This window comes from Delphinus delphis, chromosome 6 (genome assembly GCF_949987515.2).
Source record: "Delphinus delphis chromosome 6, mDelDel1.2, whole genome shotgun sequence".
Lineage (NCBI taxonomy): Eukaryota > Metazoa > Chordata > Mammalia > Artiodactyla > Delphinidae > Delphinus > Delphinus delphis.
The window spans coordinates 101,171,403-101,198,907 of NC_082688.1; the positions used below are offsets into that span (position 1 = coordinate 101,171,403).

Here is a 27,505-nt window from a genome sequence, read left to right on the forward strand (position 1 = left end):
CACTTACATGTGGAATCTAAAAAAAAAAATTATACAAATGAACTTATTTACAAAACAGAAACAGTAGTAATTTCTTAATAGATCCTCTAACATTTTTACAGTCTGACAAGAATAAATGTATTCCTTGACCACCATGGTAACCGTTTCCAGCCTTTAAGGACTCCTTATAGGAGAGTGGGCAGAAAGAGCTTCTTATTTTCATTTGAAAAGTAGAGAATTAAATGTATCTGGTGTTCTTATTCAGTGCCAATCACCTCTCAGGATCATGTAGTCTCTCAAACTCAAGACTATTTCTTCAATGGTAGAATTGTAGATTTCTGTGTTTTCCCTAAATAATTTCCACTCTGGACTCTTATTCAGAGAAGACGACAGGATGAAGTGGTATGAGGAGTGTTTTATCCTTGCCATCTATTCTGAGGAAGTTTTTCAAGCATTTTCTTCCATAGCAATGCACAGAGGTTTATGTGGGCCAATACCTCACCTGTTCCAAAGTAGAAAGGTGAATTTGACTGAAGTACATCCATGTGAAAAAGTGCTAAGACTGAGCATTTGGCTTCGAGTGGATACAGGGATGTTAAACTAATCTAGTTAGTCTGGTGGCGCTCTTTGGAAAAATCAAGAAATAACAGCACAAACTGAATAATCCATTCATTGGAAAGAGCTCATCAGTGTTAGGAAAATTTACTGAGCAATTAGCCAAGGAAAAGAATGAATGTCTGGTGTTTTGGGGGCTCAGGTTTTAAACTTATACCTGTGAGTTGTTTTTTTCCCAGACTGTATTCATCCCTGTTATCCTTCTTCGGCAACAACAAAATTTACAACAGTGTTTAGTTAATGCCCCCTAAGCATTTGGGATCATTAGCTAAATAGTAAAGATTTTAACCACAAAAGGCTGCTTAAAAAATTTTTTTTTAGGGAGACTTCCCCGGTGGTCCAGTGGTAAAGAATCCACCTTCCAATGCAGGGGATGAGGGTTTGATCCCTGGTTGGGGGACTAAGATCCCACATGCCGTGTGGCAACTAAGCCTGCATGCCACAACTACTGAGCTCACGTGCCTCAACTAGAGAGCCCACACACCACAACTAGAGAGAAGCCAGCACGCCGCAACGAAAGATCCTTCATGCCTCAACGATGATCCTGCGTGCTGCAACTAAGACCCGATGCAGCCAAAAAAAAAAAAAAAAAAGAAATTAAAAAAAATTTTTTTTTGTTGTTCAGCATAAAATGATTTGAAAATATTATAGATCTTGATTCAAGATTTCAAATTCAAATTTAGTAGCGGGTCTAAAGTACATGCACACTTTTCCTTTGTCAAACCCCTTTTCCCTTTTCTCTAGGATGACTGTTATTACCAAGGACACATCATTAATGAAAAAGTTTCTGATGCTAGTATCAGCACATGTAGGGGTCTAAGGTAAGGCTTCATAATGGTTTGTACCTGTGATGATGGGGGTGTGTGTGTGTGTGTTAATTACCTAAAGAATCTCAAATATAATAAATTATATTATAGTTGAGTATGCATTCTAAGGACTCAAAAATTTTGAAATTTAAAGGAAACATGGATTTTCTTGGTAGTAGTTTGTAAATTACACCTCTGAATTGCTTGCAGAGTTGTTTTTGTTTGTTTGCTTGTTTTCAAAATATAGGTTTTTGTGTCCCAGTTTTAGAGTCAGAATCTTTAGGGAATGGGAACACCTCTCTTCACTCTAAACTCTCTCTAGTGTGTCCAATCCATGCCTATGACATCCATTTCTTTTGGGATGTTAATGACTTGTCATATATTTGTCTACAGTAAGATATCTCTTCTGATGCCCAGACTTCATTATCTCACTTCCTCTTCCATATCTCCATCTCTCTCCATATCTGGATATCTTAAGGAAATCTCAATCTTAATATACTCCAAATCAAACTAATGATATTCTCCCTCATGTGGCGTTTTTCCAGTGCTTCCTATCTCAATAAAAGATATAGTCAACCAACCACTTAATACAGAAACCTAGATTCCTTGATGACTTCTTGCCTTTCAAATACGCATTTTCTATCCATTTAACAAGCCCTATTGATTATATGTTCTAAATATTCCCTGAGATTATTCACTACATTCTCTCTCTACTGCCACATCCTAGTCCAAACTGCCATGATCCTTTAGGCAGACTATTGCAAGAAATCACCTAACTTATTTCCCCAGTCCACTCTTCTACTTCCAGGTATGCTTAGTCCAGTCTCCCTGCTATATATTCTCAGACTTTTTCTTCCTAGCAGTTATCTGCCATAATTGCATGTATTACGTATACATCATATAATTGTACATATTTGTGGATCAAATGTGATTATTCGATCCACATCCATCTTCCTTATTTGAATATAAGCTCCATGAGATGAGAGACCACGACTCTTTTCCTTTTACCTTCTGCCCTTGCTCCAGTGTCTAATGAATAATGGGTGCTCGCTCCCTAATTCATGGTTAAATGAATCTTAGCTCAGGGCTTTAGCAGAGAGAATCGAGAAGAAATTGATAATATTCATTGATTATGTGCCTTATGTATTATCTCCTTCAATCTTTACAACTATACTATTAGGTAGGTATTATTATTCCCATTTCAGAGGTGGAGAACTAAGGCTATGTGAGTTTAAGTCTTTTTCCCATGGTATCATGGATAATAAGTGATAGACTCAGAAGTTTAACTCTATCTGTAAGACTTCAAAGTCTCTTTTATTGTCGGTGTATCTTTAGAGCAGACCAGGCATGAGAATCGGAAGGACACTTGACTGAGAGTCAGGAATTTTCCATTCTAGCACCAGTTCTGACACAGGTTGGCTATATGACTGCAGTAGTTACTTCTCCCCAACTAGTCCAATTTCCTCATAGAGAAAATAAGTTTAGGTAATCTCTAAGCGTCTCTTCAGCTATAATGTTATACTATATTTTACTGCCATGAGCTTGGAATGCTTTGGCATTGGTCATTTTTTGAAGTCGACAAGTCTTTAGTGCTCAGAACTGGAATATTTTTAGGAAGCTTAGATTCTTGTGTTTTTCAGGGGTTACTTCAGTCAGGGAGATCAAAAGTACTTCATTGAACCTTTAAGCCCCACAAATCAGGATGAACAGGAACATGCACTCTTCAAGCACGATCCTGATGAACAGAAGACTAACAGCAACTGTGGGATGGATGACATGTTATGGGTACCTGAAATTCATCAGAATGCAGCCCCATCGGCCACCAGTCTTCTTGTATGCCTACTTTTATTTTTTATTTGCGGTGCTCTCATGTATCTCATCGTGGCTGCTCTGGTTTCCAGTCTCAGTAGCTCCAACTGACTGAAACTTTACAGTCATTGTTGAAACTAGTAGGTTAAAGAGACACTAAAACCTTACTGTACCTTGACGATTTATTTAATGAGTGTGTAAGGATCAACTATTATTAACAACATGTTGTGTGCAAGGGTTAAAAAGACGCATCGATATAATGCTGGCCTCCTAGAAGCAGACAGCTTTCGCGATGCTACAACATACAACAAAGGTGTAAAGTATTATTACTGCTTTGAGATAAAATACCCTGCCTTCTCCATGAATGAATTTATTCAATAAATCTTTCTTAAAGTACCGCCATAGGTGCTGGGGGTATAGCAGTGGGCAAAATAAATATCAGATCTTCCCACAGGAACTTAGAATATTCTTTCATACCTGGAATTCAGCTTCTGGTCACAGAAGGAAAATGAATATCGCTTGTGTTTGAAACTATAAAATATATACACAAAAACTTTGTCATTATTACCTTCATTTTCTTTAGGAAACGCTTCACATCCAATCATCTCTTCTACTGATACATGTTCTCAGAATGCATAAGCACTGGACAGAATAGGTTTGAATAAAATAGAATCTCTGTTGGATTCAATTTGCTATGGGTTTAAATTCTACCAGCGGTATGATATCTAAGAGTCCAGGAGAATCACTCTGAGCTATATGTTCCTGTGAACGTTGATCTCCTCATTTAGCTTGGTACAGGCCTCTAGTCTTTCTGTCTCAATTCCTTGGTAACTGTGTGCAAATAACCTCGCTCTCATGACATCTTATTGTTTGGTTTTGCGACTTCTTCTCAGTTCCTCTCACTGTTATCCCGCCTCTGATGGACCACTAAATATTAGAGGCCTCATGTAACTCAATACTGGGTCCCATTCTTTACTTTATCTACACATTCTTCCTAGGTAATCTCATCCAGTGCTATGTCTTATTTAAATAGGAACTGTTCACTAATTACCATCAAATGTATATCTCCAGCCTTTGCCTTTAGAGGCCAGACCGTTACAAGTAGCTACCTACTTCATGCATCTAACCCTTGTCTGAATTTCTCATCTGGCCTCTTACCAACTTCTACTGATTAAAGAGTTCAAGAACCCAGATCAGTAAAAAATCTACTGTGAAACATGTTTTTTGTTTTTGTTTCATTTTGTGGAGAGAAAGAAACTGAAAATAGGGAGGCTTGGAATGTGGGAAGGCGATCAAGCACTGTCTGAGAAGAAAAGGACAGACTGGGTGCCGCGGTGGCTCTGGACTTTGCACCATTGGTAAAGGAGGGTGTATTCACTGGGATAGGAATAAAAGGCAACCAAAACAAAACAAAACCCTAGGAGGATGCTGAAGTTAACGTGCCTCTATTTCACAGCAGGCTAGTGGAGAAAGTCCACCGTTCAAAAAATATGAAGACTTTGGTTTTATTTTTAGCACTCAGTTGTGTAATCCTTTACACTCTTTGGTAAAAATGAAGGGGCCAGACTAGCATATCACCAATGTCTCTTCTACCGCTGACATTCTGAGCCTTGTCTATAGATGATTCTGGATGGTTAGTTAGAGTCAAAATGGTGATATTGTCTTCCTTCATTCCCAGACCAACCAACTCTTACAAAATTACTCATTTAAAATTTAAGAATGACTCTTGCAGAGAAAGATGTTGTCTTAGTAATCTTCTTTTTTATGTTTATTATAGAAATCCAAAGACCAGAAGGCTTGGGAACAAAATAAATACATAGAATATTTTTTGGTCCTGGATAATGATGAGGTAATTATATCAGATAAATGTGTCTTTTAAAATACTATACTACATAAATTTATTATGCAAGATATTAAATAATGGATAAGTTTTTAAAAATAATGAGTATGAGCTATTCTTTTTTACAAATTGTTTTGAACCTAGGAAATGTAACATATAATTAGACTGATATGATCTTACCTTTTAAGGAATGTACACCTAATATGATATGCATAAACTGATTTTTTTGCACTATAATGCGCCTTTCTCATTGTCTTAAGAGCCCCAAACTTATTTTCCAATTAAATTCCTTTGTCACTTTGTCTTCTGTTAAGTAGTTAAATCATTGGTAAATTAAAATTTATGCTCATCAGGGAGTGGTAAATAAAAAAAAAAAACTAATGGATAGAATTTTCTGAAAAAGATGATTTTTTGGTAATATTCATTGTTAATCTTCTTTTATAAGAATGCATTTTATATATTGATTGTTCTAAACCTGAAGTCCACATGTATGCTCTCAAAAGGAAAATTTTTGTGTTATGATAATGTAAGTTAGTTCAGACCCTAAAATTTTGACCTCTCTTATTATACTAAATTCACTTACTGCTCATATTTTTTGAAATAAGTAGACTATTCCTTGCACTAGTGCTCCTCAGCTTAGGAAACTATGGTATTTAACTGAAAATATGTCTGCAATAGCTCCTTAGAGCTTTACACTGAGCTAGTACTTCAGGGGACAAAACATCATCTCTTCTTCCAGACTGCTTTAATTTAGGTAGAGAAATAAGGAAGTGCTTTGTTTTTAATGTTTAAGTGTTAACTTTTATAACTGATCATTAGTTATAATAAGTAAAATAAAGTGAAATTGCTTTTTCTTACCTTCCAATTATATTCATTTCTATCAATGTCTATATTTTGTCTGTAGTTTAAAAAGTACAATCAAGACCAAGAGGAAATAAGAAAGAGGGTGTTTGAGATGGTCAATTACATCAACATGGTATGACATATTTTATTAAGTGTAATTTTAACAATTTGCTAGGTGATGCCATTGGGTGTTTCTATGAATGTTCATGAAGCAGGGAAGAAAAGCCAATAGTCCTAAGACTAATACTGCTTACTGGCTCTTGAAGGGTGACCACAACTTTGGCAACTTAATTGAATATTAATATTACATGATAGAGAAGTATCTCACATACTCACCACACTATTCTCAGGTCCATGAAGGTATAGGAGGTGGTTTTGTTTCATGGTTTTTATTTTTCTAAAACCCAGTAAGAAAATGCTGACACACAAATCCCAATAGAAAACCAATCTAATGAAGAAAATGGAAAACCAACCAACCAACCAACCAAAAAACAAAATAAGCCAAGCTTTGGTACATAGCAGCTTTCAATACCTAATCTCATTTAATCCTTGAACAACGCTAACATATTATTAAACGTAATTTATAGCTAAGAAATTAGTTTCTAAGATGCAAAATAACTTGCGTAAAATCACAAAGTTAGGAAATGGTAGAGAGAAGATTTCAACTTAGATCGGTTAGATTTCCACGCCTGTTTCCATTGTAAAACTGTTGATTTGGTTCTTTAAACGTGATTTTATTATCTAATTTCTAAAAACTTTTAAAAAATGATTTTTATATCATTTCTATTTAAATCTTGTTAGTTTCCTATTAGTTGAACATATGGCTACCTACTTAGTTGAAATGGCTGAGTCACTTGTGGTCCTGCAAATCCTCTGAGGATAGAAATAAAACGAAGGTGGATACAATGACCAAGGTCATATCTCATCTTCTCACCACAAAGAGTATGCTGACTCCTCTTAAAGAGCCCCAAGAACTGGCCATATTTATTGAGCACCTACTTTATGTCGGTACTTTTCTAGATTATGGAAATAAAATGGGGGACAAAACTGACAAATATACTTTTTTTCAAGGAGTTATCCTTCCCTTCAGGAAGTTAGCATCCTTGTTCAAGGAGGCAAACAAACAAGTCAAATAAAGAGTATGTAAGATGGTGATAAGTGCTATAAAGAAAAATAAAGCAGAGTTTTTAAAAAGAGAGAAAGGGAGAGAGAGAGAGAGGGAGAGGAGAAAGATTGAGATATCTTGGGTGCTGTGTTAGACAGGGAAGTCATTTCTAATAGGGTAACATTTGAGTAGAGACTTGAAGGAAGGGAGAGAAGTCTGACCCTAGGCAGAGCAAAGGACCTGAGGGCAGAACCTATATTGCCTTGTTTGAGGAATAAGGGGAAGGCCATTGTGGCTGGTTGTAATAAGCCAGGGCTAGGGTGGGAGATGACATCTAAAGGTAGCAGTGGCCAGAACCTGAAGGCCCTGTGGGTCTGCGTAAGGACTTTGCTATTCTTTTTTTTGTTGAAGTATAGTTGATTTACAATGTTATGTTAATTTCTGCTGTACAGCAAAGTGATTCAGTTATACACACACACACACACACACATATATATATATATATATACATACATACACATTCTTTTTCATATTCTTTTCCATTATGGTTTATCACAGGATACTGAGTGTAATTCCCTGTGCTATAAGTAGGACCTTGTTGTTTATCCATCCTATATATAATAGTTTTCATCTGCTAATCTCAAACTCCAAACCCTTCCCTCTCCCACCCTGCTCTCCTTTGGCAACCACAAGTCTGTTCTCTATGTGTGTGAGTCGGTTTCTGTTTCGTGGATAGGTTCATTTATGTCATATTTTAGATTCCACATATAAGTGATATCATATGGTATTTAGCACTTTGTTATTCTTAATGAATGAGGAAGACATTGGAAAGCCTGAGCTGAGGTGTGACATGTTCAGATCTGTGTTCTTAAAAGATTACGTTGGCCATTCTGTTGAAAATAAACTGAAGGAAAGCAAGGGCAGAAACAAGACCAGGTAGGGGAATCGTGTCATAATTCAGGGCAAGAGAAGATGGTGTCTTGAGAAAAGGCAGTGATGGGAGACCTATTGAGAAGATCTGATGTCTGGACAGAGTCAACTGGGTTTACGAGGTGGGTGGAAGATGAGAAGCATAAGAAAAAGAGTGGAGTCAGGTGACACCAAAGGTTTTGACCTAAGCAACTTCAAGAATGGGGAACAATGGTGGGGGATGATGGAAATCTATCAGAGGAAAGATTAGGATTTCCATTTTGGACCCAGCAACTTTGAGATATCTCTTTGTATAAAAATTTCTAGGTGGAAATGCTGGAGATACAAGATTGAAGTTCAGGGCAAGAGATGGCGGGTCCAGGTCCATAGATATAAATCTATGACTTTAGCACATACAGATGGCATAAGACACAGGTTAGCAAACTGTAGCCTGTGGACCAACTCTGGCCTATTGCCTTTTTATAAAATAAAGTTTTATTCAAACACAGTCATGCCCATTTGTTTACATTGTTTATGGTTGCTTTCCTGCTACAATAACAAAGGTGGTGAGTAATTGCAACCAAGACCACATGGCCTCAAAGCCTAAAATATTTTCTACCTGGACCTTTGCAGAAAATGTTTGTAAAATCACCAAGGGAATGGGTGTAGATAAGTAGGAAGAGGACACAAAGATATATACTCGAAGTACTTCTCTAAGGAGGAGTAAAGAGGGGAAGAGGTGAGAGAGTGGAGGTGAGACCAAGGAGTAGACAGTGAGATAGGAGGAAAGCCAGGAGAGGTTGTTATTCTAGAAGCTACTTGAAACAAAAATCTATCAAAGGAAGACATGATCAATGATGTGAAATGTTCTGAGGACCAGGAACTGGCCACTGGATTTAACAAAGTAGAAGTTATTGGTCTCCTGGATGAAGCAAGTTCCTGTGGAGTGTAAAAGCATGATTCCAGGGAGTCCAGGAGACAATGAAAGAAGTGGAATTAGAGACAGCAAATACAGAAATTTTGTTATAAACGGAAGCAGAGAAATGGGGCCTAAGTCATTGGAGGAAGAATCATAAAGAGAAATTCCGGTCCCGCCATGATGAGGCATCCTTTATATGCTAATGAGAACCACGGCACAAAAGGCTAAACACTGACAGTGAAAAAAAGATGGAATAATTTTTGGAGGAATCTCTTTGATCTGGGGAGAGATGGCAGGTCCAGCGCATGCATGGAGAAGTTGGCCTTGGGCTCACAGTTCATTCATATAGTGAAGAAGGGGAAGCACAGGTTGTTTGAACAGGTGTAGACCAGTGGGTGGACGGGGTGGGAGCTTGTGGAGATTCTCTTCTGGTTGCATCTATGCTCTTCGATGAATGTGGCAGCAGGGACGTCTGCTCAAAGTGAGGTTTTAAAAGAAAGTGGCAGAATTTTTGAGAAAGAAGAGCAAGCATGAAAAAATGTATAGAAGGTTGTGAGAGTGAATGGGTTTCGGAAATGCAGCAGGTTTGCTGGAGGGTGGTTCAGACCACTGGAGGTTAGTGGTCATGGCTTCTAAGCGAAAGCAGCCAACATCATTTGTTTTCCCCTGTCTGTGTTCGGGGCTTGATGGGGGAGAGACAGAAGGGAGAGTTTGTTTTAACCGGGACTGGAGTTTTGTCAGGTGAGTAAGATAAAGAAGTGAGGAATAAGGAAGTTGGAAAAAAATCAAAGGCAAGCTTTTACTCTGATTAGATTTTTACTTTGCTTTTGATGATAATTGCATTCCTCAACACTTTTCTTGTTTTCTTGTTTTTTTTGAAAAAATATCTCCTCAGGTTTCTCAGCAGAAAGTTGCCCCAGGAGAAGGCCTGTAACTGTGTAGTTTTCTTCCCCAGCTTTATTGAAATATAACTGGCATATTACATTGGGCAAATTTAAGGTGTTGTGTTGATCTGATATACTTATATATTGCAAAATGATTAGGTTCGCTCACCTAATAGGTTGGCTAACACCTCCATCACGTCACATGATTCCACCATTTCTTTTCTGCGATGAGAACATTAAAGATCTTCTCTCTTAGCAATTTTGAAGCATAGAATACAGTATTATTAACTTTAGTCACCATGTTGTACATTAGATCCCCAGAACTTACTCATCTTATAACTGGAAGCTTGTACTCTTTGACCAACACTGTGCAGTTTTATAAACTATAGTAGTAATTTAAGTTTTCATCTTTACAGTAAGTGTATTGTCTCATAAGCTTAACTAGCTATTTCTAAAGGTTATTCTGTATGCATTGTAGATTATCTGGTTCAGTCCAGTTTCAAGTATTAGAGGTCCCTTACTTTATTGTAACTCACATATGCAGGACTTTTTCATGTAGCCTGTTCCTTTTCTGATGTCCAAATCAGCACCGAGTCAGGCTTGCTAATTCTGAAAAATTATGACTGAGGAAGTTACATAGCATTTGAGGAAATATATTTATAGTAAAGTCATAGTCATGAACTACTAGCAGGAAATTATAATATTTTTTGAGGTTGCAAACAGGAAAAGTTTGTTTCAATAGACCCTTTGTCCCAAAAAAGGGAGTTTATAGACCTGAAATATCTAAGGGTGTCTGTCTTGCCTACACATGGGGATGCTAGTGTCTGCCAAAAGAGATGGTAGCTTCCATTTCACAAGTAGGTTTGGAAAGAAGGTTTTTACAGTGCTGTTGTAAATAAGTTTCAAAATCTAAAGTACATTGAAAATATTAAAAGATAACACCATTATGAGTTGTTACTTTGCCATTTATTCTCTTTCAACAGCTTTATAAAAAGCTCAATACTCATGTTGCCTTAATTGGGATGGAAATCTGGAATGACAAGGATAAGATAAAGATATCCCCCAATGCAAGCCTCACCTTGGAAAATTTTGCTAAATGGAGGGAGGGTGTCCTCCTAAGAAGAAAGCGTCATGATGTGGCTCAGTTACTCACGTATGTAGAGATTTTCCCCTTTGTATGTACTGTGGTATTTGCCATAGACATTTTTCAAAGCCTTGGCAAAGCAAATGGTATCTCAGGTTACAGGTTTACACATAGAGCGTTAAAAGTTTAAAAAGTATTCATTTGGATCTTATGTTGCATGTGCTCTTACTTTTGTTCCAACGATTTCTTTTTCTTTTTTTTTTTAAGAGAGAGGCTAGTAAGTGAGCAATGATTCATAACAAGCTTGTTTGTTTTGATTGTGTATAACAGAAAGGAAAGGCGGGTTTAGATAATGGCAAGAGGGATTTAGATTCAATGTTTTAAAAGAATGGATTAGCTGTACGCACCAATCAGGACAAACTTCTAGGACTGAAGGAAAATTGAACATGATATTCTAATCCCATGCTTCTACCATCCTGACAAAATGACTAATTAGTGACTAATTTAAAAAATAGGGGAAATAAATCCAACAGCTATAAATGACACAAGACTGCTAAGCATATGCCTCAAGACAGTTCTGCCAGATGGTTTGCAGCTGGAATCAGATTGCAACAAAGAGTGACTTAAAATTACTTGAGTTTCACTACCTAAGAAAACAGTGGGTGTCATGGGAAATAAGTGGACTAGGTCCTGTCAGAATTAATTAATATTCTGTGCTGGTTGTCTGTGACTGCATGATGCATCAGCCCGCAACTTCCAGACTTAAAATAAGTCTTCTTCATTTATATGTCTAGTGCCTTGCCTGGGGTGCCGGTTGGTCATCTCTTTGCATATACAGCTTTTCATGCGGCTAACTTGGACTTCCTCCAATATGGCAGTCTCAGGTTTCTGGATATCTTAACAAGGTGACTAGCTTTCCCCAGAAGAAGCATTCTAAGAGGCCCAGGAGAAAACTTCAAGGCTTGTTATGACTCAGTCTTAGAAATCACACATCACTTCTGGTGTATTCTATTGGTCAAGAACAAGTCATAGACCTATCCAGTTTTAGGGAAGGTGCTACACAGGATATGAATACCACAAGGCTGGCTCATTGGGTTATCTCTGAAGGCTAGCTGCCACAGTTCCTTAATTTGGAAAGATGAGTTCCAGACTTAGGGGCCCACCACAAGACATAGCTCATTTTGGGGAGTGGTTTGGTGATTTTCCAGGGTCTCGAAGGTAGTGAGTAGTAAGGGAATTCAACTCTTACCAGACTGGTCCCAGGACAAAGCTAAAATGGTAGTTGAATCCAGTATTGTGAAGTAATAGGGTAGAGAAATATAAATTATAGACAAGATGACAGATGTATAGATAAAAAATAGTAATCTAATATCAAGAGTAGATTTCCTGAATAGACCAGAATAAACAAGATAAAAGAACTAAAAAGATAAGGATGGAAGGAAATAATTGCCCTTTCATGTGTAAATTGAAAGCCTTACCATTTACCTGACAAATTAACAAAATATACCTATACCTGGGCATAACCGGGTATGAATCTTAGAGTCCAAATATACTCTATCCACTGAAAAGAGAAACCAAAATAGGTAATCCCATAATGGAGGAAGATTTTATTTTTTATAAATGAGCTAGTAGTAAGAATTAAATCCACAAAAATGTAGACTTAAGTATAAATAATTTCACAATATAATTTTAAAAGAGAATATAAGTGCCATAAATCTTTAAAATATCATGTATGATACAAAATATCATTACAGAATAACAGATATTGAAATCTCCATAGGGAATGGAAAGTGGCAGGAAGTTCTCTGATTTCCTCATTTTTCATGGCAAAATGTGTACTTGCCATTCTTTATGTTGATAAGTGGAAAAATATAGGTTCAACTTTTTATGTAAATGCACCTACTCTGGGAATTTTTAAAATGATGCATACTTGCAAATTTCTAGACGCAAACCGGGGTCAGATTCTTAACAGACAATAATAACAGAATAATAATAAAAAAAGCACATGGGGGCTTCCCTGGTGGCGCAGTGGTTGAGAGTCCGCCTGCTGATGCAGGGGACACGGGTTCGTGTCCCGGTCTGGGAGGATCCCGCATGCCGCGGAGCGGCTGGGCCCGTGGGCCATGGCCGCTGAGCCTGCGCGTCCGGCGCCTGTGCTCCGCAGCGGGAGAGGCCACAGCGGTGAGAGGCCCGCGTACCGCAAAAAAAAAAAAAAAAAAAAAAAAAAAAAGCACATGGAATTATTAAAAATTGAAAGAAAAAATGAAACAAAACCAAAATAGAAATTAAAATTACTAAAGACCAAATATATCATCTACGTAAATAAATGCAAGTGGTTCAGATGTCACTCCGATAGGACAAATATTGCAAATGCATAAATGCTTCAATAACACAAATACTTATAGAATGAGCCCAAACGTAAATCAAGCTACAGCTAAAACAGTGCTAAAATAAAAGTAAACATATATAAAAATACATGAGGAGAATATAAATTAAGGTGAAACATGTTTCATCCTAATTTATATATTTATATAAATTTATACATACATATGTATATTATAAAGCAAAACATTTGTTAGAAAAAAAATCCCCCTTTATTTCCTGACAAGAAATGAATTCCACAATGAAAAATATAAGAATCATGAATAAGAGATATAAAATATTAAAGTGATTACTCCCAGATGCTTGGATTTAGGTGGTATGAAAACCATTGTATTTAAAAAAATGCCTTCTGCAAACTCGCTGAAGGAAATATTTGAGTGATGATTCGCAATGTGAGTTTCTCTGTTAAATAGTAAGGGTTCTGGATGAATTGTCTATAGAAAATATACTTAGAGTCATAAGCTTTATCAATTTCTCTCTTTTTCGCAGGGCAAGTGAATTTTCTGGAACAACTGTGGGCCTTGCTTTCATGTCTACAATGTGCTCTCCGTATCATTCTGTTGGCATTGTTCAGGTTTGTTTAAACTGTTGGTTCTACAGCTCAAGCCTGTCAAATGCTGTTCTGCTGCATCTGTTGAGAAGGTCATGTAGTTTTTCTCCTTTGGTCCTTTGGCATGGTAAAAAACAGTGACTGAATTTCAAATGTTGAATCAAGCTTGCATATCCAGTATAAACCCAACATGGTCATAATGTATTATTTGTATATATTGCTGGAGTCAACATGGTAACATATGTTGAGGATTTTTGCATCCATATTCATGAGGGATATTAGTCTGTAGTTATCTTATCCTGTAATGTGTTTTTCAGGTTTTGTTATTAGAGCAAGTATCAGGGTGAAGGATGTGCTCCCAACTCTTCGATTTTCTGGAATATTTGAGTAAAGTTAGTATTATTCCTTCCTGAAATGTTTGGTATAATTCACTAGTAAAACCATATGGGTCTGGCATGTTTTTGTGGAAAAGTTTTAAACTACATTTTCAGTTTCCTCAATAGATATTGGACTTCTCAGGTTATTTATCTCTTCTTGAGTGAGCGTTGGTAGTTTGTGTCTTCAAGGAAAGTTATCCATTTAAGTTGGCATATATTTGTTGATGATATTCCATTACTATCCTTTTAATATCTGTAGGATTTGTAGTTATTTTCCCTCTATCATTCATGATATTAGTAATTTGTGGGGGGTTTTTTCCCCATTATCAGTCTGGCCAAAGGTATATCAATTTTATTGATCTCAAGGAAACAGTTTTTGCTTTACTGAGGCTTTCCTAGTTTCAATTTCATTGATTTCCGCTCTTGTCTTGATTATTGATTTTTTTCTGCATTCTCTGCATTTAATTTGTTACTCTTTTTCTAGTTACTTAAGGAAGAATTTTAGATTGTGAATTTGCGGGTTTTCTTCTTTTCACATATAATCATTTAATGCTATAAATTTCCCACTATGCACTGCTTTAGCTGCATCCAAGTTTTTTGGATACGTGTGGTTTCATTTTCATTAAGTTAAAAATATTTGCTAATCTTTTTAATAAATTTATTTATTCATTTATTTATTTATTTTTGGCTGCGTTGGGTCTTTGTTGCTGCTTGCAGCCTTTCTGTAGTTGCAGCGAGCAGGGGCTACTCTTCATTGTGGTGCGCGGGCTTCTCATTGCAGTGGCTTATCTTTGTTGCGGAGCACAGGCCCTAGGCTCACGGGCTTCAGTAGTTGTGACACTCAGGCTCAGTAGTTGCAGCACACGGGCTTAGTTGCTCCGCCATATGTGGGATCTTCCTGGACCAGGGATTGAACCCATGTCCCCTGCATTGGCAGGCGGATTCTTAACCACTGCACCACCAGGGAAGTCCCCTTAATTTCTTTTTGACTCATGTATTATGTAGATGTGTATTGTAATAGTTTTCATTATTGACTTTTTAGTTTAATTCTGTTATTCTGTCATGGTCTGTGTATTCATTTGTTAGGGCTGCCATAACAAAATACTATCGCCTGTGTGGTTTAAACAACAGAAATTTATTTTCTCACAGTTCTGGAGGCTGGAAATCCAAGATCAAGGTGTCAGTAGCTTTAGGTGACAAGGTATCTGAGGCCTGTCTCCTTGGCTTGATGATGACCGCCTTTTTGCTGTGCCCTCATGTGGCCGTTTTTCTGTGCACACTTATCCCTGGTGTCTCTTCCTCTTCTCATAAGGACATCAGTCTTATTGTATTAGGGCCCCACCCTTATGACCTCATCTAACCTAATTATCCCTTTGACGATTCTATCTCCAAATACAGACATGTTAGGAGTTAGGGCTTCAACATATGAATTAGTGGGCAGGACACAATTTAGTTCATAATAGTCTGGGAATATACTTTGTAGAATTTTGATATTTTAAATTTTTTTGAGGTTTGTTCTTGGTCATTGCCCCATATGAACTTCAAAAAGAATGTGTCCTGTTGTTGGAGTGTTCTGTAATTGTCAATTATGTCAGGTTGACTTATAGTGTTCAGTTCTTTTGAATCGTTTATGGAGAGAGTGTTTAAGTATCCAAGCGGAACTGTAGATGTGTCTGTTTCTTCTTTCAGTTCTATAAGTTTCACTTCATGTATTTTGAAGCTCTATTGTAAAGTGAATACACAGAGTTGTCATGTCTTGTTGGAGAACTGATCCATTTATCATATTATGTCCCTCTATTTCCCTGAGATATTCCTATTCTGAAGTCTACTTTGTCCAAATTCAGTATAATCACTCCAATACTTTGTGGCTATAGTGTACTTGATACAACCTCTTCCTTACTTTTATTTTTAGCATATGTATTTCTTTACATTTAAAGAAGGTTTCTGCTAGACAGTATATACATGGATTTTATTTTTTATCTAATCTGACAATCTCTGTCTTTTATTTGGTATGTTTAAATAATTTATATGTAATATCATTATTCATATTGTTGGATTAAAATCTTTCATTTTGCTAGATGTTTCCTATGCCATCTCTTCTATTTTTTCTGCCTTTTTAGGATTGAGTGTATAAAAAAAATTTCGTTTATCTCCATTATTAGCTTTTTATTGATTTGTTTCTTTTTAATGGTTACCCTGGGGTTTATTATACATCTCTGCTTGTATGTTTTACCTTGAAATGGTATTAACTGGTTCACATATAGTATAAGGACTTTACAAGGGAACACCTCTAATTACTCCCTTCCATCCTTTGTGCTATTTTTATCAAATGTTTAACTTCGCATATACTACAAATACAATATACATTGTTACTAATTTTTCTTTAAAAGTCATCTTGCTGTGCAATTTAAAATGAGAAAAAATTAGTTTTCCGTTTATCTTATCTTTACTGGTGCTTATTTTGGTTACATTCCCAACGTTCTTCCTTTCTTTGCAGAGAGAAAATTTCTATCTGGCATAATATATTTTTTCTTCCATAAGAATTTTTAAAAAATATTTCTTATAAGACCAGTCTCCTGTCCATGAATTCTTTCCATTTTTTTAAGAAGATGACCTTATCTCTCTTTCATTCTTGTATATATATTTCACTGGGTTGACAATTCTGGGTGGATAGTGTTTTTCTTTCAGCACGTTTAGTGATCTCACTGTCTGCTGGAGTTCCTAACGAGAAATCTGCTGTAAACTTTATCTTTGTTCCTCTCTAATGTGTGTGGGTGGGTTTTTTTTTTTCTGATTTTAAGATTTTTCCTTTGTCCTTAATTTCTTCGATTATAATTATGTTATAACTAAGGAGTTTTTGTGGGGAGAGGTGATTTATCCTACTTAGTGTTCCTTTGTCCTGGGGCTTGGTATTTGTGATTAATTTTGGAAAATTTTAGGCCATTATGTCTTCAAATATTTCCTCTCTTCCATTCTCATCCTTTTTACTTTCTGGGATTTCAATTACATATAAGTAATTGAACATATATGTATGATCATTCCATATTACCCCACAAAACTTGTATCTCCATGTTCGTTTCATTTTGTTTGGTTTTTCCTTTTTATCATTTTTTTCAATTCGTGTTACCATTTGGGTAATTTCTGTCGAAACATTAAATCCACTGATTCTTTCCTCAGCTATTCCGGATCTACTGTTAAGCCTATGGAAGGCATTATTCATCTCTGTTACTGTCTTTTTCAATTCTAGTGTTTCCATTTGATTCTCTCTTATGGTGTCCAACTCTCTTCTGAAATTTTCCATCCAGTCTTATATGATATTCATTTTTTCCACTGAAGCTTTTAACATATTAATCGTAGTTATTTTAAAGTGCCTCTCCGATAGCACTAATAATCTGAGTCTGGTTCTGTTGATCAGCAAGGTATTGTTTTTTCTTGTTTTTTTGGGGGGGGGGAATGCCTTATTACTTTTTGTTGAAAGTTAGGCATCTCGTGAAAGGCAATAGTCTGAGGTAAATAATTTTTTTTTTGGCTTGGAAATGATCCCTTCTTTCCTTCTTCTAGGACTTCAGTGTGAAGATTGGAATCAATCTAGCAGGAGTTGAGCTGGGTTCGGGATTTTTTGATTGGTATGGACATCCTCAGTGCATCACAGATGTTAAATTCCTTTCACATTATTTTGTGTTTAGAATGAAGGATGGTTTGCCAGAGTTTTTCTCACTGTGTGTTCCACACTCATCTTTAGGGCTTTACTGCACCTCACAGGGAGTCTCTTTAAGCTGTTATCCATCTCCCATCAATAGGTTGTTGTTACTTGTTACTGGATGATTGTTGGACGTTTGGTGGGAGGAGGGCATTTCCTTTTGTTCTCATTAAGCTCAGTCTTAGGCAAGTCCTGCATCTCTTAGTTTCTGGCATGGGTCCTTCTAGTGATTCTGGTCCACTGCCAGATGGTAGAGACCTCTAGTGACGTAAACCCAGCAGGCATTCCTGCCCCTTCTGCCTCTCCCCTCCAGTGGTAGAGGTGTTTTGCTTTTGGGTTTTTTATTTCCCTTTCTTTTTCTTTTTCTTTTTCACAGTTGCACTGAGACTTCACCAGTGCGTTAAGGGTGGCAAGATTTGTTGCCCTTCTCTTAGAAGTTTAAGACCTTAGTTAGGGCTAGGACTAGAGTAAGCCAAGTGAGGCACTTAGCTCACCCTGGTGCTGGTCACGTTTGCTCCATTACAGGGATAAGGGAGAAGGATTGTGAAGGGGTTTCATGCCTTTGCTACTGCTGTTCTGCTCCCCCAGGTCAACACCATGATGGAGGATTTCCCAGAACTCTGACTTAGTGACGTCATGTGGAGAAAAATCTGTGAATAGGTGGGAATTTCTCTAATTTCTGAATTCCTCACATTTTGCATATTCTCTTGATATTCCACAATCAACATTTATCAGTTTTTTGGGGTTTTTTTTTTTTTGGTGTTTCCACCACACTTTTTTTTTAAAATAGATCTTTATTGGAGTATAACTGCTTCACAATACTGTTTTAGTTTCTGTTGTACATCAAAGTGTACAACAGAATCAGCCACATACATACATATGTCCCCATATCCCCTCCCTCTTGAGCCTCCCTCCCACCCTCCCTATCCCACCCCTCTAGGTCATCGCAAAGCACCGAGCTGATCCCTGTGCTATGCTGCTGCTTCCCACTAGGTGACAGTTTTACATTTGGTAGTGTATATATGTAGATGCTACTCTCACTTCACATCAGTTTTTAATGTTTTGTATGAGTTATTACTGGCATCTGGTAGTGTCTGCCCCAGGTAAACAGAAGTTCACGTCCAGCTCTCCCACTAGGTGCCAGCCTGTCTTTCCTTAGATTTCAGCTTTGTTGCCTTGTGACCTCAGCTCTAGGATTGGTTCTAGAAAATTGTGAATCTGACTACAATAAGTTTGGGTGGGATGCTCTGTCCAGCTTTCTATTATCTGGTGATGAGAAACAGGGGTCAGGGAATTCTCATCTGACTTTGTCTAATTTCAGTTTTCATCAGGCCCTGGGTCTCAGCAGCTAGGCTTTCTCAGTGATCCTGCGTCCTTTCAATGGCAGCAAAACTCTGCTTTCTGACTTTTGCAGATCATTCCTGGAAGAGAGTTTCCTGGCCCTCCTGCACTGGCAGAAAACCTCACTTGATATCAATATAGGATCCTAGGCTCAGGATTTTTGTCTGCCCCTCTCTCAGGAGTAGAGGTTTTTGTAGTTGTGTGTGTGTGTGTGTGTGTGTGTGTGTGTTAAACTCATGCCCTATCTGTAACAGGTCGGCAGTTCTGCTATAGATTGTTGCCACTTCTCCCGTCAGTGAATATGTATACATCTCTCCAATATATCTTATGAGTCTGGGTTTATGATAGGCTTCCTATCATAAACGGAGGAAGTAAAATATGTATTTTAAAACTTGAAAGTGCCTACCATAAAATTGGAAGAGAAACTAGCCCACTTAAAGCAACAGTTAATAATATATGATAGTAACATCCATAAGATGTTATGGAAAAAACCTGAACAAACTTTCTGGCCAACCCAACAGACTTAACACTGCAGTAGGAATCCAGAGGAGAGGATTGTAGATGAAGAGTAATGTGGTCAGGAAAAGTTGCACTAAAACGAACCTCAGAGCTTGGATTGGATTTAAGGGGAAGAGAGGATGGAGGTAATACCAGTAGAAAAAAACCATTTAAGTTATGAAAATAATTATTTAAAGGAAGGTACCCTAAATTTGAATGAACCTCAAATAAGGCAATCTGGAAAGTGTCTACTTAAACACATTTCTTTTTTTCTTAAATTGTTTGGTTTGTTTTTGTCCCCACTGAAGACTCTCCATCTTAATAGATAGTAAGGTTACCAGGTTCACCTCAACAGGATGAAACAATATTGTGAGTGGTAGGTATTAACTTCCTGTCTCACATACGTGTTCCTTGTTTGCCAGCCTTGTACTGTGCCTGATGGACTTCTCTATTTTGTTCTTTGAAATGAAGTACATAAGGGAATCAGTTTTCTGTGGGTGGGTGTTATTGGCATATTCCTGTGTCCCTACTGGGAAATTACAACCAGCAATAATTCTTTAGTGTTGTTTTATTGCTTCTGGATAACTTGGATGTCCTGGTCCAACACCTTTAATCAGAAACAACCTGGTAATGAAGTTGGCTACTCGCTGAACTTCATGCAGTAAGGGAAGTCTGGAGTTGACTGATGTCTAGTCTTGGCAGTAGTAGATTTGAAAAAGGTACCAGTGGTTCTAAAGTTCTAGGTTCATGAGCACTTCTAGATCCCTATGAACTAAATACATTAAAGACCTCCAATTATTGATAAATTGGAAAGAATTTGAAAAACAAACCAAATGTGAGGGGGGGAGGTAAATCAGTTTTTAAAAATTCTAATTTCTTATTATTGTTGAAAAAAAGGTCATTATCCGTCATGGCAGGAAATAACAAAAATCTTCATTATAGGGACCCATTGACAAGAACAGAGAGTAGGCTGTATGCCTTGTGATGGGGATTCAGTACCAAAGGGGTGTGTGTGTTGGGGGGAGAGACAGCAAGAGATACAGAGACAGAGAGACAAAAGTGCAGAGAAAGTCAGGGTGAGAGACAGGAGAGAAGGGAAGAGAAGGAGAGAGGGGAAGAGATGGGTAAGCTGAGGAAACTGAAGCTAAAATCAGACTCTCTACTCCACTTGACTACAGTGAAAATACTTAATTATGTCCTGAGTGATAATTCAATTTGCAAACCAGAGTATCTGTCTCCCTATTCTCATCCTCAGGACCACAGTCACAACATGCTTAGCACTGCAGGGACCATGGCCCATGAAATGGGCCATAACTTCGGAATGTTTCATGACACCTATGCTTGCAAGTGCCCTTCTACAGTATGTGTGATGGACAGAGCACTAAGGTGAGCCTTTCTGGGAAGATGCTATTTATCTGTGTTTTGGATTCACTCTGGGCTGTCATCTTCAATGACATGTTCAAACTTTCAAATTATTAAATAGCAGTATCAGGACAAAATCATGGATGTGTATCTATACCAAACTACCTTGTACCTCATCTATGTGTAATGTTTTTCATTAACTGAGACATAGTTTAAACATACTATCTCTTTGCTGTTGGGGTGATATGTCACTTTATCCTCATCTTAGCTACACAAGATCTGGGTTCATAAAATCATTAGCATTTATCACATTTTCAGTGAATTCAGATTGGGTGGTGGTAATGGAGAAGTTTTAGAAGAAAACTGTAATTAAAGAAGAATGGGGCTTCCCTGGTGGTGCAGTGGTTGAGAGTCCGCCTGCCGATGCAGGGGACATGGGTTCGTGACCCGGTCTGGGAAGATCCCACATGCCGCGGAGCGGCTAGGCCCATGAGCCATGGCCGCTGAGCCTGTGCGTCCGGAGCCTGTGCTCTGCAACGGGAGAGGCCACAACAGTGAGAGGCCCATGTACTGCAAAAAAAAAAAAAAAAAAGAAGTAAACTCAAAATGGTTTAAAGACCTAAAGGTAAGGCTGGATACTATAAAACTCTGAGAGGAAAACATAGGCAGAACACTCTTTGACATAAACCACAGCAAGATCTTTTTCAATCCACCTCCTAGAGTAATGAAAATAATAACAAAAGTAAACAAATGGGACCTAATTAAACTTAAAAGGTTTTGCACAGCAAAGGAAACCATAAGCAAAACAAAAAGACAACCCTCAGAATGGGAGAAAATATATGCAAACAAAGCAACCAACAAGGGATTAATCTCCAAAAATATACAAACAGCTCATGTAGCTCAATATCAAAAAAACAAACAAACCAATCAAAAAATGAGAAGATCTAAATAGACATTTTTCCAAAGAAGACATACAGATGACTAAAAAGCACATGAGAAGATGCTCAACATCATTAATTATTAGAGAAATGTAAATCAAAACTACAATGAGGTATCAACTCACATGGGTCAGAATGGCCATCACCAAAAAATCTACAAACAATAAATGCTGGAGAGGGTGTGGAGAAAAGGGAACCCACCTATACTGTTCGTGGGAATGTAAATTGGTGCAGCCACAATGGAGAACAGTATGGAGGTTCCTTAAAAAACTAAAAATAGAGTTACCATATAATCCCACTCCTGGGCATATATCCAGAGAAAACCATAATTCGAAAAGATACATGCAACCCCAATGTTTATTGCAGCATTATTTACAATAGCCAGGACATGGAAGCAACCTAAATGTCCATCAACAGAGGAATGGATAAAGAAGATGTGGTACATATATACAAAGGAATATTACTCAGCCATAAGAAAGAATGAAATAATGCCATTTGCAGCAACATGGATGGACCTAGAGATTGTCATACAGAGTGAACTGTCAGACAAAGACAAATATATGATACCACTTATATGTGGAATCTTAAAAAAGGGTACAAATGAACTTAGCTACAAAACAGAAATAGATACAGATGTAGAAAACAAACTAATGGTTACCAGGGTGTAAAGGGGGGGGCAGATAAATTGGGAGACTGGGATTGACATATACACACTACTAGATATAAAATAGATAATAAGGACCTACTGTATCACACAAGGAACTCTATTAAATACTCTGTAATGGCCTATATGGGAAAATAATCCAAAAAAGAGTGGATTTATATATATGTATAACTGATTCACTTTGCTGTATATGCGAAACTAATACAACATTGTAAAGCAAATATACTCTAATAAAATTTTTTTTCAAAAAAGAAGAATGTTCTCATAGGAAGATGACCAGAGTCTTTGAAAAGAGATTACACATTCCTGCCACACCTTAGGCAAAACTGCCCTGGAATTTTATTTTTAAGGACCCCACAATCCCTTTTATGTGTTCATTTCCTCTTTTTGTATTTCCCTCTCCCAGCTCATTCAAGCTAGGGTTAGTCTCCCATGCCCTTCCACAAAGTAGCATATGGCTGCATGCCAGTTACATATCTTATGCTATCTCTCACGTATATTACTGTAGTTTAAAATTTTTTTTTAATTTTAAGTATAGTTGATTTACAATGTGTTAATTTTTTCTGTACAGCAAAGTGACTCAGGTAGGCATATATATTCTTTTTCATATTCTTTTCCATTATGGTTTGTCACAGGGTATTGAATATAGTTCCCTGTGCTGTACAGTAGGACCTTGTTGTTTATCCATCTTATGTATAATAGTTTGCCTCTGCTAATCCCAAACTCCCATTCCTTCCCTCCCCCGCAACCCCCCGGGCTACTGCTTTTTTTTTTTTTTTTTCTCGTTACGCGGGCCTCTCACTGTTGTGGCCTCTCCCGTTGCGGAGCACAGGCTCCAGACGCGCAGGCTCAGCAGCCATGGCTCACGGGCCCAGCCGCTCCGCGGCATGTGGGATCTTCCCGAACCGGGGCACAAACCCGTGTCCCCTGCATCGGCAGGTGGACTGTCAACCACTGCGCCACCAGGGAAGCCCGGCTACTGCTTTTTTAACCTCATTGTTATTTGTGGAATGAAGAGAGGCTGTCAATAGAAATCCCTCTGAAGGAAAATGAATTCTTAAACATGTAAATAAATATAATTTTAGTGCCTTTAAGACTTCAAAACCAAGACGACCGAAGGCTGAATTAGATTATCTGGATAAATTAGAACGATTTTTAGTTTATTAAATAGCAGCCTGGATGTTCTGTTTTAAGATGTGACCATACTTGCTTTGTTCATTAAGCTGGAGGTGTTTATACCTGCCGGGTGGGCTACTTCAGGAGCAAAAATAAGAGCTCATGATTTAGCAGTTGGTGAGTAAGGTCTTCCCTTTGATCTTTTGGGTCACGTTTTGAGTGTATCACACCCAATGTCTGATATTTCCCCCTATCTGCTCAGCGTGACTGTATTCCATTTTCTTTTTCCTTACCTTTACAGCTTCTATATACCTACAGACTTCAGTTCTTGCAGCCGTGTCAGCTATGAAAAATTCTTGGAAGATAAATTATCCAATTGCCTCTTTAACGTTCCGCTCCCTACAGATATCATATCCACCCCAATCTGTGGGAACCAGCTATTAGAAATGGGAGAAGACTGTGACTGTGGGACCCCCGAGGTACCACCAAGTTCCTTCTAAAATGATCTACTTTGTTTTTCAATTGCTGAGAGATAAACTATCAACGTGAGGTTCACTAAAAAAATCACACTTCTTGTAATTTTGTAAATGTTTGTTTGTAGACATTTGTTAGGCCAACTTTGGGACTCAGGACATTTTACCATTCGAAGTGCCTGGCTTGGTCCCATCCTCTTGACAGGGCAGCCAGGATTCTGAATGGGACCTTTGCCCCCATCTTATTAATACCTAATGCGAGTACCAGGCCAAGCTCTCAGGGGGTTGGCCTTTCAGTACTTCAAAATAGGATTACACATTTATCCCTTCTGTGAGAAAAAGGAATCTTTCCCAGGTGATGTTTGTTTGAATAAGGGCAAGAGTTTTTGGGGTTTTTTTTGCGGTACGCGGGCCTCTCACTGTTGTGGCCTCTCCCGTTGCGGAGCACAGGCTCTGGACACGCAGGCTCAGCGGCCATGGCTCACGGGCCCAGCCGCTCCACGGCATGTGGGATCTTCCCGGACCCGGGCACGAACCCGCGTCCCCTGCATCGGCAGGCGGACTCTCAACAACTGCGCCACCAGGGAAGCCCAGGGCAAGAGTTTTAACCCTAAAAATTGGTAACTGTAAATATCTCACTCTGAGGTTCCCAAAGTAGGAGTTTCCCCAAAGCCTTGTGCAGATGCCTAATTTCTCAGAAGCAAGGTGGGGAGAACAAGACAAAGTATACTGCTTTACAGAGAGCTGAATTAAATGTCAAACTTGAATAAAGAACTATATTTTTAGATTTTCAGTACATGCTCTAGAGATTAAGTTTACTGCTGGATAGATACAAAATTGATGAGCTGAACTAATTATGTTCTGTAACAATTTAGAGGAATTTGATTTTCAAAAACTGTCCCTTTCTTTTGTTTTCTCTCCTATTTCACCAAAAATAGACCATGTTCAGTATTACTATGGGAGATGGGGGAACTAGAAAAGATATTCAAATAAAAAAATGATGTAAGTAGAATTAAGATAAACTCAGTATTTCTAACATTAAACTTTTTTTTTTTTTAGTTTTCCCCCAAATCATTTTCAGACTGTATCAAAGAAAGGTCTGTGTGATGAATAAATTGTATTATGAATTGTGCCAAAATGAGACCAAAAAGTAATCTTGCATTTGCATTTGTTTCTGGTATTTCTTAGGAATGTACCAACGTTTGCTGTGATGCAAAAACATGTAAAATCAAAGCAAATTTTCAGTGTGTGGTAGGGGAATGCTGTGAAAAATGCCAGGTAAGATTATTATTTTATCTATCTTAATAATTATGATTACTTTGTTTTTTCTGTATTAAAATCTTAGGGATTATGTTAAATGAAATAGGCAAAGTAATATTTTTCTGTCTATAAAATAATGTTACCTACCATCTATCAAGTCCTCACTGAGTACTTTGCAAAGATGGGCTCTTTAATCCTCCAACAGCCCTTTGAAGTATATATTATTATTTAATTTTGTTTTCGAGCAGAGTCTCAGAACAGATAATGTACAAAATAATACAGCCACTAAATGGCAGCCAAACTGAGGATTATAACCGGGGAAGAGCATCTCAGAAAGCTCTGAAAACTGTTGAGCCAGTTAGAAGTCAAAGCACAGTTGTGTAAGTTTTTTGAGACAGAGGGCTGTACGTTAAATGGCATATTATTGATAATTTACACAATCCATATCTAAGCATCACCATGGCCCCTTACAAGATCAAGAAGGAACGTTATCTTTTAAGGAGTTGTCTTGTTGGTGCTGGGAGTATGTTGGTCTTTATGGTTGAGCAGGTATTTCTGCTGATGGGGGAGGTCTGGTCAATGCCTAATGCAGATACACAGTGCACGGTATGGGGAGAGAGGAGGTCAGAGGGAGTGACAATTTCTTATGTTTAAATTTTCCTTGTTTTGCCATAAAATATGAATTTTATTTCACACTTTAATATGGTGTAGTGGAAAAGCTTTTAATTTTAATAATATAGGGGCTCCTCTATCTTCAACCTTTGAAGTCACTTCCGGGTGAAATTCTTAGAAAAAAGACATAAGATGAGGATGCCGTGTCATTTTCTCTGTGGGGCTTTTTTGACTTTCTCTTCCAGTTTGAGTTCAGCATGTTACATCCTACTGTTGCAGAGAATTCTCTATTATGATTATTTGTTTATGTGTCTTCTTAGTTAAACTGATGCTTAATGTCTGGAGTCTGATTCATGCTCACCTAACACAGAATTGCGTTCATTTTAAAAGCCCAATAACCATCTGTAAAAGGAATGTGCAGATGGCATGCCAGGTTATAGGCAGTGTTTGAGATAGGTTTTTTTTGTTTGTTTGTTTGTTTTTAATGTTGGAGGGAGAGGAAAGAAATAAAGGAGGCCAAACTGAAGAAAATTTGAGAACTTAAGTAGTATTCAACAAGTATTTATTAAGTCTTGTTTGTTAGAGATTATGAGTGATAAAGAAAACTAGTATTTGACTTCAAAAAACTTGCTATTTCTTTAGGGTGATGACATACATAACTAAAACAGACGAAAATATGATACATGATTAAATGCTCAGATAGATATTATAATGACAGATGGCCATTATATGGGTAATAGTTTCCACATATATTCTCACTTAATGTTCATAATGACCTTAGAAAGTTAATATTGGATCGGGAAACGGATCTTCAGAGAGATTAAATCCATTTGCTAAGGGTACACATCTAGCCACTGGCAGAGCCAAGATTCAAACCTGTATCTTTCAAATCCAAATTCAGGGCTCTTTTCCTACCACATGTAGAAAAGAGGAACAGTGATTTGCATTGAAGAGGCCAGAGATTTTAGATAAATAGAAAGAAAAAATCCAAGTGAGCAGGCAGGGAGAAGGAAGAAAGAAAAGAAGATATAAAGATGGTTTGTGTGACATCTGGTAAGAAAGCTAGTCTGACTGGAGTAGGGGGGGCTTGAATTTGGAGGGTCTCATATGCTCTGATGAAAATTTGGATTCTTTTAAAAATATTTATTTGGCTGTGCCGGATCTTAGTTTTGGCACATTCTGTCACCAGCGTGAAGATATGGAAAGTCTTTTGATGATATGAGAGCATGCCTTCTCACTTCAACTAGAGAAGGGTATGCTTCCAATATCCACACAGGCCTCTTAGATTTGTATGAATGGCAGAATTTCTTTTCCTAAGGTTTCTCTGAGCTCACAAGAGCAAGACTTGCAGTAATAGATTGCAATGGAATTAACACATGAAATGAATATTTGGTTGTTTCCTCCTTCTGATAAATCATTCCATAGAAAGACGTGAGTTG

The 27,505-nt window shown here is 37.6% G+C and overlaps 1 protein-coding gene across 1 annotated transcript in view; it reads left to right on the forward strand.

Moving 5' to 3' along the window:
• Positions 1-27,505, forward strand: part of ADAM28 (ADAM metallopeptidase domain 28) — a 58,497-nt gene that overhangs the window by 13,767 nt on the left and 17,225 nt on the right. The window contains exons 5-13 of the mRNA XM_060013573.1: positions 1,339-1,415; positions 3,041-3,233; positions 4,987-5,058; positions 5,954-6,025; positions 10,693-10,862; positions 13,665-13,749; positions 20,897-21,027; positions 24,023-24,200; positions 25,383-25,472. Coding sequence (XP_059869556.1) covers positions 1,339-1,415; positions 3,041-3,233; positions 4,987-5,058; positions 5,954-6,025; positions 10,693-10,862; positions 13,665-13,749; positions 20,897-21,027; positions 24,023-24,200; positions 25,383-25,472 — 1,068 coding nt within the window. The remainder of the gene's footprint in view (positions 1-1,338; positions 1,416-3,040; positions 3,234-4,986; positions 5,059-5,953; positions 6,026-10,692; positions 10,863-13,664; positions 13,750-20,896; positions 21,028-24,022; positions 24,201-25,382; positions 25,473-27,505) is intronic.